Source organism: Hyperolius riggenbachi, chromosome 1 (genome assembly GCF_040937935.1).
Source record: "Hyperolius riggenbachi isolate aHypRig1 chromosome 1, aHypRig1.pri, whole genome shotgun sequence".
Classification (NCBI taxonomy): Eukaryota; Metazoa; Chordata; class Amphibia; order Anura; family Hyperoliidae; genus Hyperolius; species Hyperolius riggenbachi.
Window position 1 is genome coordinate 469788505 of NC_090646.1, and position 16107 is coordinate 469804611.

The window sequence follows — 16107 nt, forward strand, 5'->3', positions numbered from 1 at the left end:
GCAATATTAACTATGGATCCGTTCACATCCGTCCAGAGCCGGGACAAGGTCCTCCAGCACCCAAGGCTGAGACACCAAAGTGCGCCCCCCATCCCTCCCACCCCAGCCGTCACACACTGATTGCTATTAGACTAAGAGGCACCCCAGGGCCCCAACACCTTAATCTCTATATATCTGGCTTGTAGTCACTTCCATGTATCTCCTTTTCTTATTTCTTTCTGCTTCAAACACAATTAGGAGTGACAGCTGAATGAATTGTGCGCCACCCTCCTACACTGCGCCCTGAGGCTGGAGCCTCTCCAGCCTATGCCTCGGCCCGGCCCTGCATCCGTCTGAACAGATCCATTCTGCACGATCTGCTGAACGGCCCACAAGGTTCCTTCTGCAGCAAATTTTCTGGACGCTGAGCCCAGCGGAACGGAAACATATCCTGAAGCGCTGCATTGGTGGCTATGAGAAAACGGAATGTTTCTTCACACTGGTGAATAAATCGGAGTGTTCTAAGCAGAACAATACACTTTGAGGATGGGAGTCCGGGGTTGGGGGGTTAATGGAACAGTAGCTGAACGGCAACAGAGTGAAAACGGATCCAATCGACCAGTAATCAGATCCATTTTCAATAATCAGTGTGAACCGGGTCTTAATCTGTCAGAAAATTGCATCGTGTGTACCTAGCATTAGTGGGCAATAGCTGTAGTTTTACATACCTGCCTGTGCTGGGTACCTGTTAAAAGAATCACTCCATTTAATCCCATGTTGAAATAGGGAGTCAACAGTTTCAGGGATAACTTTAACCACTTGAGGACCGCAGTGTTAAAACCCCCTGAAGACCAGGCTATTTTTTCCCTAATTGGCCAGTGCAGCTTTAAGGCCAAGCTGCAGGGCCGCACAACACAGCACACGAGTGATCCCCCCCCCCCCCCTTTCTCTCCACCAACAGAGCTCTCTGTTGGTGTGGTCTGATCGCTCCAAAGTTGTTTATTTTTTTTTATATATAAATATTTTTTCATAAATTTGCCTTTTTTTGTACATTTTATATTATATTTTTCCCCTCCACCCAAACAGCGTGATCGGCTGTCATAGGCTTTTTTTTATTTGATTTCCCCTGCTCCCTCCCTCCGCCAGCCAATCAGGGTGATCAGCTGTCATCACTGCGCAGCCTATGGAGGGGACAGCCGTGTCACACGGCTGTCCCCAGTACAGCGCTGCTGCCGATCGCAGCACTGTACATGTAAATAGACGGCGATCACGCCGTCTAACAGTCTCCTGAGCAGCGACTGCCGCTCGGAGAATGAAGGCGGGGCGGAGCTCCGCTCCCGAGAAGGAGATGCGCGCGATCTCCTTCAGCAGCCGGCTCCACTCCAGGACCTGACGCCAATTGGCATTAGGCGGTCCTGGGGCTGCCGCAGCGGCCATGCCCGTTGGCGTGGAGCGGTCGTAGAGTAGTTAACTAATACACTTATTGACTGTGGCCGTATGCCTGCCATACACTGTAATGCTAGGTACACACTATGAGATTTTCTGGCAGATTTGCAGTCAGATTGATTATTTCCAACATGACCGATCTGATTTCTGATCATTTTCTATTTCCTACTGTTTTCCGTTCACTTCTATCCGAAATTGATTGGAAATAATCAATCTGACAGCAAATCTGCCAGAAAATATCAGTGTGTACCTAGCATAAAGGCCCTTTTAAATTGGGCGATTAGCGGGTAATTCAGCGCTATTGCTTTTTAACCGCAACACAAACTTGATGGCAGTGATCTCACTGGCGTGATTGCCACTGATCACAGGCAATTCGCAACAATCGCAAAACGTGTTGCAAGTAGCATTTGGCTGCGATTCTGGAGCGATCGTGATACAGCGCTGATCGCGATTGCTTGGGAATCGGGAGATTGTACAGTTTTGCGTTTGCTAGTGTGAATCGGCCCTTAAGGTGGCTATACATCTAGTGAATTGGCGGCCGATAGACCATTGATTCAAAAATTATCGGATGGAAATTGTTGCCGCCACAAGCATGCCCGATCAACGATTCAACTGATTTCAGGTGGAAATTGGTCAAATGTATGGATAAGACATCCTAGGAAATCTTGGGCCGACTGGTCATGGGGTACGCGGCAGTAACAGCGAGCAATAATAGTGTATGAGAAATGCAACGGAATCTTGAGCCGATGTCCCTCCCAAATGTTTTATGTGCACCTTCAGTGCCGTGCATTAAAATACTTTACCTGTCACGTTGTCCGCTGAGTTTTCTCTGATGAGCCCGTTGTACTTCTGCATTCTGGTCCCATGTGACTACTGACATATAGCATGTGACGTCCCTCATGTGCCCCACTTGCTATAACGTTGGCAGCCACATGGGGTGCCAATGCGGAAGTACAGTGGACACTCGGGGGACAGCGTGACAGGTAAAGTATCTTAATGCACAGGCTTCGGGGGCACATTAAACATTTGGGGGAAGCGGCCAAAGGCGGCCAGACGGCATCACAAGGCCGATTCCCTAAAGATTTTATGCTGAAAATGATCGGGAATTGGCCTGTGTATGGGCAGCCAACAGATCTGTCTGATCTGAGAGAGATGTGTCTCTTGGTCAAATCTGCCCATTGTCGATAGATGTATGGGCATCTTTAGATTTGAAAATAAGACCGACTATATGATAATCAAACAATCCCTTCCTTGACCTCTTTACCAGCTTTTACAGCTCAATGCAGTAAAGTTATACAGCCATTGATCACACACTGATTACATCCTACGCCCATGTTCAGAAGATGAGAAAATGGATCTTCCCAATTCAAGTTGAAATGAGATACCAAATCGAAAATGAATCAAGGCTGCCTGATACATTTCCACACTACACAGAGTGAGTGGAAACGCAAGGTGGGGTGGGGGGTAGTGGGGAGAAGGTTGCAGGCTCACACAGGCAGGGAATCTCCGACATGGCAGCAGGTCGGCAGCTCGTATTGGCGGGCGTTCGAAAGTTGGGAATTCCCTGCCTTTGCCATATGAGACGTAGGGACTTTTTCTCCCCAGTGCGTCTTATACGGCGGAAAATACGGTAAATCATCTACATAGTGTGGACTTCCCTTGTGTCATCAGAAGAGGTCACACTCATCAAAGCATGGACGCCACTTGACATCTGAAGCTGTCCAGTGCTATCTAGCACACAGGCGTTAACAGCAGATCCGTTTAGTCTTTTAAGTTGTAAGGGTGTGTCAATATGGACCAAACCTCTTCTTAAACAACTCACACAGATGATTGACCAGATTGAGATATGGGGAATTTGGAGGTCAGTTAACATGAGACTAGGCCCACCTACTTCCATTGCTCCATGGTCCAATTATGATGGTCATCTGCACTTTGTAAGCATTTTTTTTATTACAGTATCAGTGGACAGGGGTCCACTGCCTGATCTGCAGCTATGCAGAACACAGCGATGCTCTGTGTATTCTGACACCTTTCTCTCATTGCTAGCATTATGTTTTCAGAAATTTGTGCAATACAGTAGTTCTTCTGTGGGACTAAACTTGATGTGCTACCCTTTACTCCCATTACTCATCAGAGTGCATGGGGCACCTTTGACCCTGTATCATGTTCATCAGTTGTCTTTCCCTGGAATATAGCACATATCTCATATGACCTGCCACTTTAACCACTTAGCGACCAGCTAACGCCGATAGGCGGCGCCTGGTTGTTTGTGGTTTTGCATGGAAACGGCCGCTCACGGAGGGTGTCTCCGTGATCAGTGTGCGAACCGCCGATCGCGGCTCGCACGTGTAATGTAAACATGCGGGGAAGAAATCCCCGCTGTTTACATCAATACGGCGCTGCTGCGCAGCAGCGCCGTGACGGAGATCGGCGATCCCCGGCCTCTGATTGGCCGGGGATCGCCGTCATTTGATAGGCAGAAGCCTGTCCTATGCGGCGCAGGATGGATATCCGTCCTGCACCACTCGGAGGGGACACCAGAGGGAAGGAACAGAGGTGAGGGCAGAAAACGCTGCGGAGGGGGGCTTTGAGGAGCCCCCCCCCGCAAATCAATAATAGCCGGCGGCGATCAGACCCCTAGTGGGGAAAAAAGGGGGGGGGGGGGGGTAGTCTGATCGCCCTGCCATTAACACGATCTGTGCTGCGGGCTGGAGAGCCCACGCAGCACAGATCTTTGAGAAACAGCCCAGTCCTTAAGTGGTTAAAGATTCTCTGATCCAGTCAACTAGCCATTATATTTGGCCTTTGTCAAACTCGCTCAGATGGTTATGCTCGCACATTTTTTCTTGCTCCCAACATATCTCCTTCAGGAACTGACTATTCACTTGCTGCCTAATATATCTTACATGTTGCCAGGTGCCACTGTAACAAGATAATCAATGTTATTCACATTACCTGTCTCCTTGTGTCCATATCCTGTCAGCTCTCCTGTGTCAGGTGACTGATGACAGCAGGTGATTGATATGGACATTAGGAGAGTCAGCCAGTTAGTGAGACAGCAGAGAGGAGAAAAAGCTTGGCCTTTACAACTACACATAAGCAGAAAATACCTTAAAGAGACAGTTCCTACAGGGTACTTACCTTGAGAGGGGGAAGCCTCTGGATTCCACCATGCTCTTCATCCTCAGGGATCCAGCCCTGACAGCCACCAAAAATTTGCAGAGAAGCTTGTTCAAGCTTCCGCTCAGGTTCCAACAGAAATAGCCGAGCCCGAACGGGTCTGCTCCACTGCACAGGCACGAGTGGACCCGATCAGGCTCAGCTATTTCCGGCGAAGCCCGAGGGGAAGCTTGTACTGTGACTGAGCAGGAGCGCAGATAGGTAAATATCACCAAACACTGTTTGGGGCCTGCCAGTGCTGGATCTAGGGCCCCTTTTATCCTTACAGGATATCTTTAGAGTAGTAGCAAGTGGTGGTGACGGGGGTGGGTCAAGACACACATGCACGTTAAGCAGAGTTAAGACCTAAAGAAGCCACCACATCTAGTGATAATGGGCAGATTCGACCAAGACACAAATCTTTCTCTTAATTGAATCTGATAAGAGCAACCCACACACCATAGGCCGATTCCCGATCAATTTCATGCTGAAATCGTTCCGCAATCAGCCTTGTGACGCCTCATCCGCCGCGTCCTCGCTGTGCCCCCCTAATGTAAATGTCCCACAGTGCAAACTGCAAGTGATACGTTAACTGTCCGCAGCCTCCCCATGTCCACTGCAGGCTCCGGGATTCTCCATAAGGGCTGGTTCAGACGGACGTTTGGAGGCGTTGCGTTTGCTGGCGCAGCGTTCGTGTGCGCTTGGATGTGGTCGCGTTTTTTCTTCCCCTAGGGGGACATTAGCCGTCGCGGTTAACCTCCCCTGGAAGCTACATGTAGCTTTCAGGGGCTCCTTGAACGCCAGGGAAAATCGGGACCCAAACGCCGCGTTTGTGTAAACGCGCTTGAAAGCTTGGTACAAACGCTCCCATTCACTTGAATGGGAGCGTTTAACACCAAGCCCTGAACGCTGGCTGTAAACGCTCTGCAAGCGTCCGTCTGAACCAGCCCTAAGTGCGCGTGGTTGCCTGGTAACATGGCTGCGTGTAACGTATGATATCAAACATGCACGCACGCCCTTAGGCTGCTTTCACATCAGGACGTTAAAGTCGCACGTTACAGCAGCCCGTAACGCAGAACAAATCACAGCAATGAAAAATCAATGGGCTGTTCACAGTGGCCACGTTGCGTTGGAGTATAACGATGCACGTTAAATGAAAGTGCAGCATGCTGTGCGTTATACTCGTATTTACCTGCGTTAGACTGTTTGCACATGCTCAGTAATTTTTTTTAATTTGACGCATGCGCTGTTTTCGTTCTACCAGTATGGAATGAAAACGACGCACCAAGAGACGCATAACGCGGCTCTATATAACGTCCAACTTCAACACCACCATGCGTTGCGTTAGGGGCACGTTGTGTCACCTTAACGTCGCATAAAACGCAACGTCCGGATGTGAAAGCAGCCTTACTCGGCAACCTCGCGTGTATGCAGAATGGATAAATCCTGGAAGCAGCGAAGGACAGAGCTGGGGGTTTTGCTGTGTCGAGAAATTGCACGCCGTTACCGCCGCGCATCCAATTGAGCAAGTCAGCCCTACATCTTGCAGCATGTGCGATCAACTGAGCAACCAATTTCGCATTGTCGGTCGGCCATGCACTTAGCGGCACAGATTTTCATTCGATTCGACTATAATAAGCGAATTGGATGGTCGATCGGCCGTCAAGTCGCCTTCATCACCTTTAGGGTGGCCACACATGATACAATAAAAAGATCTGATGTCATGCCAATTGAATAAAATGATAGTTTTAGGAATGAGATATGATTTTTGATAAAACATGATTGGGAGCAGTGGAAATTTCTGTACAATTTTTCAGAAGATTGAATGGTGTAGGATAGATTGTCAACTTCTTGATTTAGAGACCCAGGCAATTTTTTGGACACAGGTGTGTGATAAGATTTTTCAAACATTACTGTGCGCGTTTCCCCGTCATGCTCCCAGCCCAGCCCAGGGAGTACATGCGTAGAGTGCGACTGAGTGGGACTGGACAAATTAACCAGGTCGGCCAGCGGAGGATCGGTGCTGCCGAAGGAGACAACGGCCTGAAGTGGACTGCAGGAAGCCCCAGGTAAGTATCAATGCTTTTATTTTATTAATCTCAGGTTTCCTTCAAAAAGTAACCTTAAAGAGAATCTGTACTGTCCGATTTGTACAATAAAAAAAACATACCAATCGAGTCACTGTGATCTCCTGGGTCCCTCTTTGCCATTTCCGCCACAATCCTGGCTTTAAATCGCCAGTTTTAGGCAGTGTTTACAAACAAAAAACATGTCTGCTAACCAGGAAGTGATATATATATATATATAAGATAGATAGATAGATAGATAGATAGATAGATAGATAGATAGATAGATAGATAGATATAGAGATATATAGATAGAGATATATAGATAGATAGATAGATAGATATAGAGATATATAGATAGAGATTATAGATAGATAGATATAGAGATATATAGATAGATATAGATAGATATAGAGATATATAGATAGATATAGAGATATATAGATAGATATAGAGATATATAGATAGATATAGAGATAGAGATATAGATATATAGATAGATAGATATAGAGATATATAGAGATATATAGATATAGAGATATATATATACATACATACATACATACATACATACATAGGCTTGCAAAAGTATTCAGCCCCCTTGAAATGTTCCACATTTTGTCACATTACTGCCACAAACATGAATCCATTTTATTGGAATTCCACTTGAAAGACCAATACAAAGTGGTGTACACGTGAGAAGTGGATCGAAAATCATACATCAATCCAAACATGTTTTACATATAAATAACTGCAAAGTGGGGTGTGCGTAATTATTCAGCCCCCCTGAGTCAATACTTTGTAGAACCACCTTTTGCTGAAATTACAGCTGCCAGTCTTTTAGGGTATGTCTCTATCAGCTTTGCACATCTAGAGACTGAAATCCTTTCCCATTCTTCTTTGCAAAACAGCTCCAGCTCAGTTAGATTAGATGGACAGCGTTTGTGAACAGCAGTTTTCAGATCTTGCCACAGATTTTCGATTGGATTTAGATCTGGACTTTGACTAGGCCATTCTAACACATGGATATGTTTTGTTTTAAACCATTCCATTGTTGCCCTGGCTTTATGTTTAGGGTCATTGTCCTGCTGGAAGGTGAACCTCCGCCCCAGTCTCAAGTCTTTTGCAGACTCCAAGAGGTTTTCTTCCAAGATTGCCCCGTATTTGGCTCCATCCATCTTCCTATCAGCTCTGACCAGCTTCCCTGTCCGTGCTAAAGAGAAGCACCACAGAGCATGATGCTGCCACCACATTTTACAGTGGGGATGGTGTGTTCAGAGTGATGTGCAGTGTTAGTTTTCCGCCACAAATAGCGTTTTGCATTTTGGCCATAAAGTTCTGTTTTGGTCTCATCTGACAAGAGCATCTTCTTCCACATGGTTGCTGTGTCCCCCACATGGCTTGTGGCAAACTGCAAACGGGACTTCTTATGCTTTTCTGTTAACAATGGCTTTCTTCTTGCCACTCTTCCATAAAGGCCAACTTTGTACAGTGCATGACTAATAGTTGTCCTATGGACAGAGTCTCCCACCTGAGCTGTAGATCTCTGCAGCTCGTATAGAGTCACCATGGGCCTCTTGACTGCATTTCTGATAAGCACTCTCCTTGTTCGGCCTGTGAGTTTAGGTGGACGGCCTTGTCTTGGTAGGTTTACAGTTGTGCCATACTCCTTCCATTTCTGAATGATCATTTGAACAGTGCTCCGTGGGATGTCCAACGCTTTGGACATCTTTTTGTAGCCTAAGCCTGCTTTACATTTCTCAATAACTTTATCCCTGACCTATCTAGTGTGTTCTTTGGACTTCATGGTGTTGTTGCTCCCAATATTCTCTTAGACATCCTCTGAGGCTGTCACAGAGCAGCTGTATTTGTACTGACATTAGATTACACACAGGCGCACTCTATTTAGTCATTAGCACTCATCAGGCAATGTCTATGGGCAACTGACTGCACTCAGACCAAAGGGGGCTGAATGGCTGAATAATTACGCACACCCCTTTTTGCAGTTATTGATTTGTAAAAAATGTTTGGAATCATGTATGACTTTTATATATATATATATATATATATATATATATATATATATATATATATATATATATATATATATATATATATATATATATATTATATATATATATATATACATATACATATACACACACACACACACACACACACACCATTGTGAATTATCTGCACTCCAGTCTGGGATTAGCATGTGACAGGCAGCAGCTCCTTCCCCCCTCAGCCTCACAAACTCAGAAAACTGAGAGCAGATAAACTGTGAGGGATAAACAAACCACACACACATTGCCTGCAGGGGGCATGGAGGAGGTGTGCATAACTTCTCCCTATCACAACAGAGTCAGCACATTCCTCTCTGGGCTGACAAAGCTTGACAAAGAAAAGAAGAAGATTAGATATATTACAGAGACAGTGCAACTAGAGAAGGCTGCAGTAATCCAGACCACATTAGAACAGGTGAAGGTACTTATAGGACAGAAGAAATAAGACTGAAAATTTTGTTAAAGTGTCTCTGTAACCAAGAATTGAACTTCATCCTAATCAGTAGCCAATACCTCCTTTCCCATGAGAAATCTTTTCCTTTTCACAAACGGATCATCCGGGGGCTCTGTATGGCTGATATTGTGGTGACACCCCCCCCCCCCCCCCCCCCACACAGTGTGATGTCAGGACCATGGTCCTGACAGTTTCCCGTCTGTAAACCTTATTGCATTGTGGGAAATAACAGCTGTTTACAGCTGGGTCCAACTGCCAAAAAAAGCAAGCAGGATCTCCTTCCACTGACATCACCTGCCAGCAGTAAAAAGGTCACCATGTGATAAATGTCAGAATGTAAATCAGGGAGAGGAAAGATTTTACAATGGGCAAACACGGACTTATCATTTATACATAAGTATTGTAAAAATTAAGCACTTTTGTTCATTACGGAATTTCTCTTTAAGGCCTGGAACCCACTAGCAGCGGTTTTCTAAGCGCTTGTGATTTGAAAATGTAATGCTATGGATGATTTAAAAAAAAAAAAAAAAAAAAAATCACCTGAATTAGGATCACACACAGCATTAGGGCCCATTCACACTAGGGCGATTTGCGGGCATTTTCTGCAGATTTCGAAATTGCTGGTGATTGCTAATACTTTGAAAAGCGCTAGGGTAATTAAAAGTTCATTGTAGTGATCTCACTGCAGCGATCGCCGGCGATTTGCAAAAAACAAAAGCGCATTTTTGGGCAATTTTAGAGCAATCACAATTGAAATGTTAAAAAATGTGAACCACGATCACTCAAAAATCGCGAAATTGTCCAGCATATAAATACACAAAGAATCTGAGAAAATCCCTGTCGCAAAACGCTAGTCATTTTGCTAGCGTTTTGCAATCTCCAGCGTGAACGGAGCCTAACGTTAGCAAGAGCTTTTCAAATCTCAAGTGCTTAGCTAGGGGGTTCCAGGCCTGCTGGTTCAAGAGCTTTTTAAGAGCTAGTAATTTGAATTGCTGAAGTGAGAACACACGTGACATAGCATTACATTAGCAAGAGCTTGTAAAATCACAAGTGCTTAGAAAAAGCTTTTGCAGTGTGGACCAGTCTGGCTGTATAAAGCCCTGCTCACACTTGTAAACGCAATTGCGATTTTGCATTAACTTTTTTGGGCGACTGTCTTTTTGCGATTCTCATTCTAGTGAATGAGAAACGCTACACAATCGATGGGAAAATGTTGCATGCAGCGCATTTGTGATCTATGATAATCGCAAACCCGCCACAATTGCTGCAGTGAGAATAATCATGCAGCAGTGCTTTGCTGATCGCCAGCGAACAACAAAGCATGAATCACCAGCAAAAAGCGCCCCAGTGTGAATGGGGCCTAACGCTTTGTGGAACATTTATCTAAACCACTGCAAGGGAAATTAAAAGACAACTGAAGTGAGAAGAATATGAAGGATGCATATCTATTTCCTTTTAAACAATACCAGTTGCCTGGCAGCTCTGCTGATCTATTTGGCAGCAGTAGTGTCTGAATCACAACAGAAACAAGCATGCAGCTAATCCAGTAAGTTGTGACAATAATGTCAGAAACACCTGATCTGCTGCATGCTTTCTCAGGGTCTATGGCTAAAAGTATTAGAGGATCAGCAGGACAGCCAGGCAACTGGTATTGCTTAATCTTGAGGGCCGCGGTGTTAAACCCCCCTAGTGACCAGGACATTTTTTTACTAAAATGGCCACTGCAGCTTTAAAGTGGATCCGAGATGAAAAACTAACTATAACAAGTAACTTGTCTATATATTTTATCTAAAGTTTAAATCTAGCTGCAAACAGCTTTAATAAAATATGATTATTTGTTCCTGTGATACAATGACAGCAGCCATGTTGTTTGTAAACATTACACAGAGGCAGGCTTATCTGCACCATCAGCACTCAGGCCTAGTGCACACCAAAAACCGCTAGCAGATCCGCAAAATGCTAGCAGATTTTGAAACGCTTTTTCTTATTTTTCTGCAGCGTTTCAGCTAGCGTTTTGCGGTTTTGGTATAGTAGATTTCATGTATTGTTACAGTAAAGCTGTTACTGAACAGCTACTGTAACAAAAAACGCCTGGCAAACCGCTCTGAAGTGCCGTTTTTCAGAGCGGTTTGCGGTTTTCCTATACTTAACATTGAGGCAGAAACGCATCCGCAATCCAAAATCTGCAGCAGCCCGGGAGTATGCGTTTCTGCAAAACGCCTCCCGCTCTGGTGTGCACCAGCCCATTGAAATACATTACCCTAGCGGATCCGCACCCGCAAGCAGATCACAAACCGCAGCGGAAACGCTCCGGTGTGCACTAGGCCTGAGACTGTGAAAAACCTAATCCCCCTCCTCCTCCCTCCTCCCCTCTGCCTCTGAAATCTCTGGCTAGTAATATCTCCCCCTCCTCCTGCCCAGACTGAGCTCCCATGAGCCTTTGCTACTGTCTGAAAGTGCTTTGGCTCTCTGAAAACCTGTGGGCATGGCTTGTTTAGTTTATAGGGAATTAAAACAAAAAAGTATTTGGCTCGAGGAATGCCCTATATAAACAACAGGAAAGGAACACAATTATGCAATGAGTAAAAGTTCTACCTGCACATCAGCCTGAGGAGAGTATAACAACCCCATATCGGCGAGGTGGAACGCAGGGAAGTGGTTTGAGCAGCAGTGGTGAGACGCACTGGAGGAAGTGACGCCATCACGTAGTAGCCGAAAGCCGGAAGTTGATACCGGAGTGGGAGAGGACTGGTAAGAGACGGATCTCCGCTACTGATCCTTTGGACGTTCACCCGGATAAACCTTTTGGAATAGACGATCCATCTACCAACCTACATGGGACCGGGACATTGTAACTATTAAATGAAGACCCGCCATAGAAGTTGAGGTAATGGAACGTTAATAAGAGCTTTCCTAGTTATCGGTGGAGTATCTATAAGACCTCTATTTTGAAGGGATATAGTGCTATTGGAACAGAGACCCAGCATACATTTGATCCAGCTGAATATTTATAATAAGGCCTGGGACTTTTGGAACGAAAACCCGGGTATTGATTCAAAACTTCCCAACACTACAATCTTTATCCTTGGGATCCTTACCTCATATTTATGTGGTTGTTATTTTCGACACACATACATATATTTTAATATATATAATTTTTTACATTTTTTACAATTTTAATTATTTTTTATTTTTGTTTTTTAAGAGGAGTATATCTCCCTTAACTACAGGGAACCAGCACGCTAAGTGTGGCAGTATGGATGTATTGAAACGCTAACAGTGTGGTTTTGTGTGGTGGTGTGGATGTGCTAAGCGCTCTTGGTTTGCTCCTCCTACACACAGTTTTTGGTGGATGCGTATGTTTTAACAATATTTTTAATATCAGGAAATTATACAAATAAAACGAAATAAGGCCACGCAGAGCGGGTATTGTTTCTTCAGCGCACCTCTCAAAGATATTTTAGTATCCATTCCTTGTGCATGGTGGGGAACGGGGGTTAACCCCACCCGAGAAGGTCGCAGCAGGAGATAACATTGTACAAATCTGTACAACACAATTATTGTAATTACTCACAATTTAGGCAGCGCCCTCTGATTTTTGTATAAATGAGTAAAAGTTCACCTCAGATCCACTTTAAGGCCTATCAGCAGGGCCGCACAACTCAGCACACAAGTGATCCCCCCTCCCCTTTTCTCCCCACCAACAGAGCACTCTGTTGGTGGGTTCTGATCGCTCCCCAGTTTGTTTGTTTTTATAAATATTTATTTTATAATTTTTTTTAATAAATGTGCCTTTTCAACAAAAAAAAATGTATTTCATATTGTTCCCCCCCCCCCCCCTCCCACCACCACCACCACCACTTATGCCAGCTGATCACTTCCCAGCCTATGGAGGGGACAGCTGTGTTACACGGCTGTCCCCAGTACAGCGCTGCCTTAGATCGCAGCGCTGTACGGGGTAATAAGATGGCGGTTTCGTCGTCTAACAGTCTCCGAGGGGTGATCGCTGCTGGGAGATTGAAGGCGGAGTGGAGCTCTGCCTTGCAAACAGAGATGCGCGCGATCTCCTGCTAGCTCCATAGAAGGCCGTTTATGCCAATCGCCGTGGAGCGGTCCTGAGGCTGCCACGTTTACGCCAATCGACATGGAGTGGTCGGCAAGCAGTTAAAAGGAAATAAATGTGGCAGCCTCCACATACCTCTTTCTACAGTTGTCCTGTAAAGCAACACTAGTGCTAAACACGTGTACATATTACCTAATTAATTAGGACATTTTATTTCTCTACCTTTGCTCCAGTTTTTTCCAAAAAAGTAATATGCTAGTGCTTTAAGCCTGACTTAAGTCGGCTGAGGTTGAGGTAATCAGGCTTGGGTACAGGACCCAACACGCGAGCAATCTGATGTACAGATCTACCCAATCCCATTGTTCGAACCGCGCCCCCACCTGCCACATGATGACATCAGTGGTCCCTAACACCTCTCCACCTCTCCCCACATAGCAACAGTGCGTCATCAGCTGCACAGCTCATATGCGTGTATAAGCGACATCAATTGGACATGTGTACGAGGCCTTGCTCATAAAGTTTAGTAATAATAATGGGTAGGAGTGCAGGTGTTGTGCATTACAATGCACCTGAGATGGGGGAAGAAGAAAAATGTATACATACCTAGGGCTTCTTCCAGCCCCCTTCAGTCCAGTCACTCCCTTGCCATCCTCCCAGGCCACCTTGATCCGCTGCTAACGTCTTTCGCCGAATTTAAGACTTCCCCCGAACATAGGACCTATCTTATATTTCAAGCATGCTTAAAATATATGACATCCCCTGAAAATTAGACCTAGCTGGGACGTTTTGTGTATGGGGAGGTGTGCAGTCTCTTACCGCACCTCCCTTGTGGCTGCGTCCCCTTCGTTCCTTGTAACTTCTCTGTTGTAGCAGCTGCATATTGATGTTGTGAGGGTGGCCTTTGATCCTCACGCTGACACGTGGTATGCTGGCGCTCCTCTCGTCATAATCAATGTTCGCCCGGCTGATGCGTTCCAGGCGCACATTGATTATGACAAAAAGAGGAGTGCCAACGTACCACGTACAGTGTCAGCGTGTGATTCATAGGGCATCCTCACATGCATCAATATGCCACTGCTACAATGGAGAAGTTACAAGGAACGAAGGGGTATGCAGCCACAAGGGAGGTGCGGTAAGAGATCGCACACCTTCCCCATACACATAGCATTTACCCCTTTTTGCAGAGGGGCCCAGTGATTTCTAGTTACGCCCCTGGAGGGCCCAGCGCGAATTCTAATTCTAATAGCGAAAATCCATTAACGTGATTGAGTGAACAGCACCCTCTCAAACTGCTAGGTCTCCAATAGGAGACCCACGCCCACACTATTTGGCCAATCACAACACTTTGTGCTGTTGAGGGTACTGAGATTGGAGAATTGTTCCCTATGAGGTTTCCTGCTGGTCTCCTAAACTAGACTAGTGCCCTTTCCTATACCATACTAAGTATCTAACTTTTCCCTTCATTAAAGTAAACCTGAGATGGGGCCAAAGAAAAAAATATATACACATATCTGGGGCTTCCTCCTGCCCCCTCCGGCCTGATATCTCCCTTGTTGTCTGCAGTTGCCGCCTAGATGCTCCGTAATTTGCCCGAGAAAATCCCCGGTCCGGGGCATACTGTGCATGCGTGTCCCGGTGCTCCAACAATCTCATCCCATAGACTTTACTATGCGTACATTTGAATACGGCGCTGGTAGACTTGGGCGCAGGATCCAGCTGTTAAATGGCTGGTCCTGCTTCTGCACAAGTCCGGGGCGTTTTAATTACTATTCCCCCTCCAGGCCGACATGGATAGTGGGGGAATGAAATAATTCGGCTTCCAGCGATTGCTGGAGGCCGAATTATTGTGTTTTTTAAACAACTTCGGCTCCGTCTTCTGACGGAGCCGACCTTCCTCACTGAGCGCCGCTATAGACTGATTCCTATTACAGTCTATGGCGGCGCTGGATGCGCCCAAAGCTAGCAGCGCTGAAAAGCACTGCTCCGTTTACTATCCCCTTCCCCTCCGCTAACCCTCCTGCTATACATTTGATAGGGAATGTAGGCTTATTCGACGGGTAGGTTATTTCGTCGAAACATCGGCCGTGCACGTTGGTGCAGAACGCTCCCAGCCACAGGAGCGTGCGTGGCCAAACGGTGCCTGTGTCGATTGGACAACTTACCGGGGCCAATTGTGGACGAACCAGGCAGTGACTGAGGATAACGAAGGATCAATGAGGCAGGAGGGGGCTGGAGGAAGCCCCAGATATACATATTTTTTTTCTTTGGCCCCATCTCAGGTACACTTTAAAGTCAGGCTTTCTTTAATACAGCAACTGCAGCATTTCTTGAGAGAGAATGCACCTACCTCTGAACAGATCATACCAGGCTTTCTTACACCTCTGGTGCTGCACTCCATTTAGGTGCTTCTTCCTGTTGTGCAAATTGTCCTGGAAAGATCGGTCACAGTAATCACAGAAATATCGCCTACCCATCCCGAATATAGTAATCCAACCACAGATAATCACATGACCTGAGAGGCGGGGTTAGAGCCCCATTACAGGAAGACCACACTTCCCATAATTCCCGGCGTACGTCACGGTCACACACAGGCTTTTCGAGAAACCTAGTAGGGGTGTCGTGTCAGCTATTGCAGCCTCTCATATTTTGCAGCCCCGCATGCGCAGTAGGAGCCTGCGTCCCATTCAATTGTGCAGCCACGGTAAAACGTCATAAATATCGCCGCTTCCGGACCAGGTACACCCCCGAAATTTTCAGGGGAGGAAGGGGACCCCCAGATCTAGCACTGTGCCGAATTGCAGCCCCCGAGCCCCGCTGGTTCCCGACACTGATTGCAGCAAACCTATCTCGGGAACTAGCGGGGCTAGGGGC

General features: G+C 46.1%; 1 protein-coding gene across 1 annotated transcript in view; it reads right to left on the reverse strand.

Moving 5' to 3' along the window:
• ZMAT5 (zinc finger matrin-type 5) overlaps positions 1 to 15780 on the reverse strand; it is a 34360-nt gene extending 18580 nt beyond the window's left edge. Inside the window, exon 1 of the mRNA XM_068271495.1 lies at positions 15584 to 15780. Within this exon, the coding sequence (XP_068127596.1) occupies positions 15584 to 15710 (127 nt within the window). The 5' untranslated portion in view covers positions 15711 to 15780. The remainder of the gene's footprint in view (positions 1 to 15583) is intronic.
• Between the last annotated feature and the right edge of the window lie 327 nt (positions 15781 to 16107).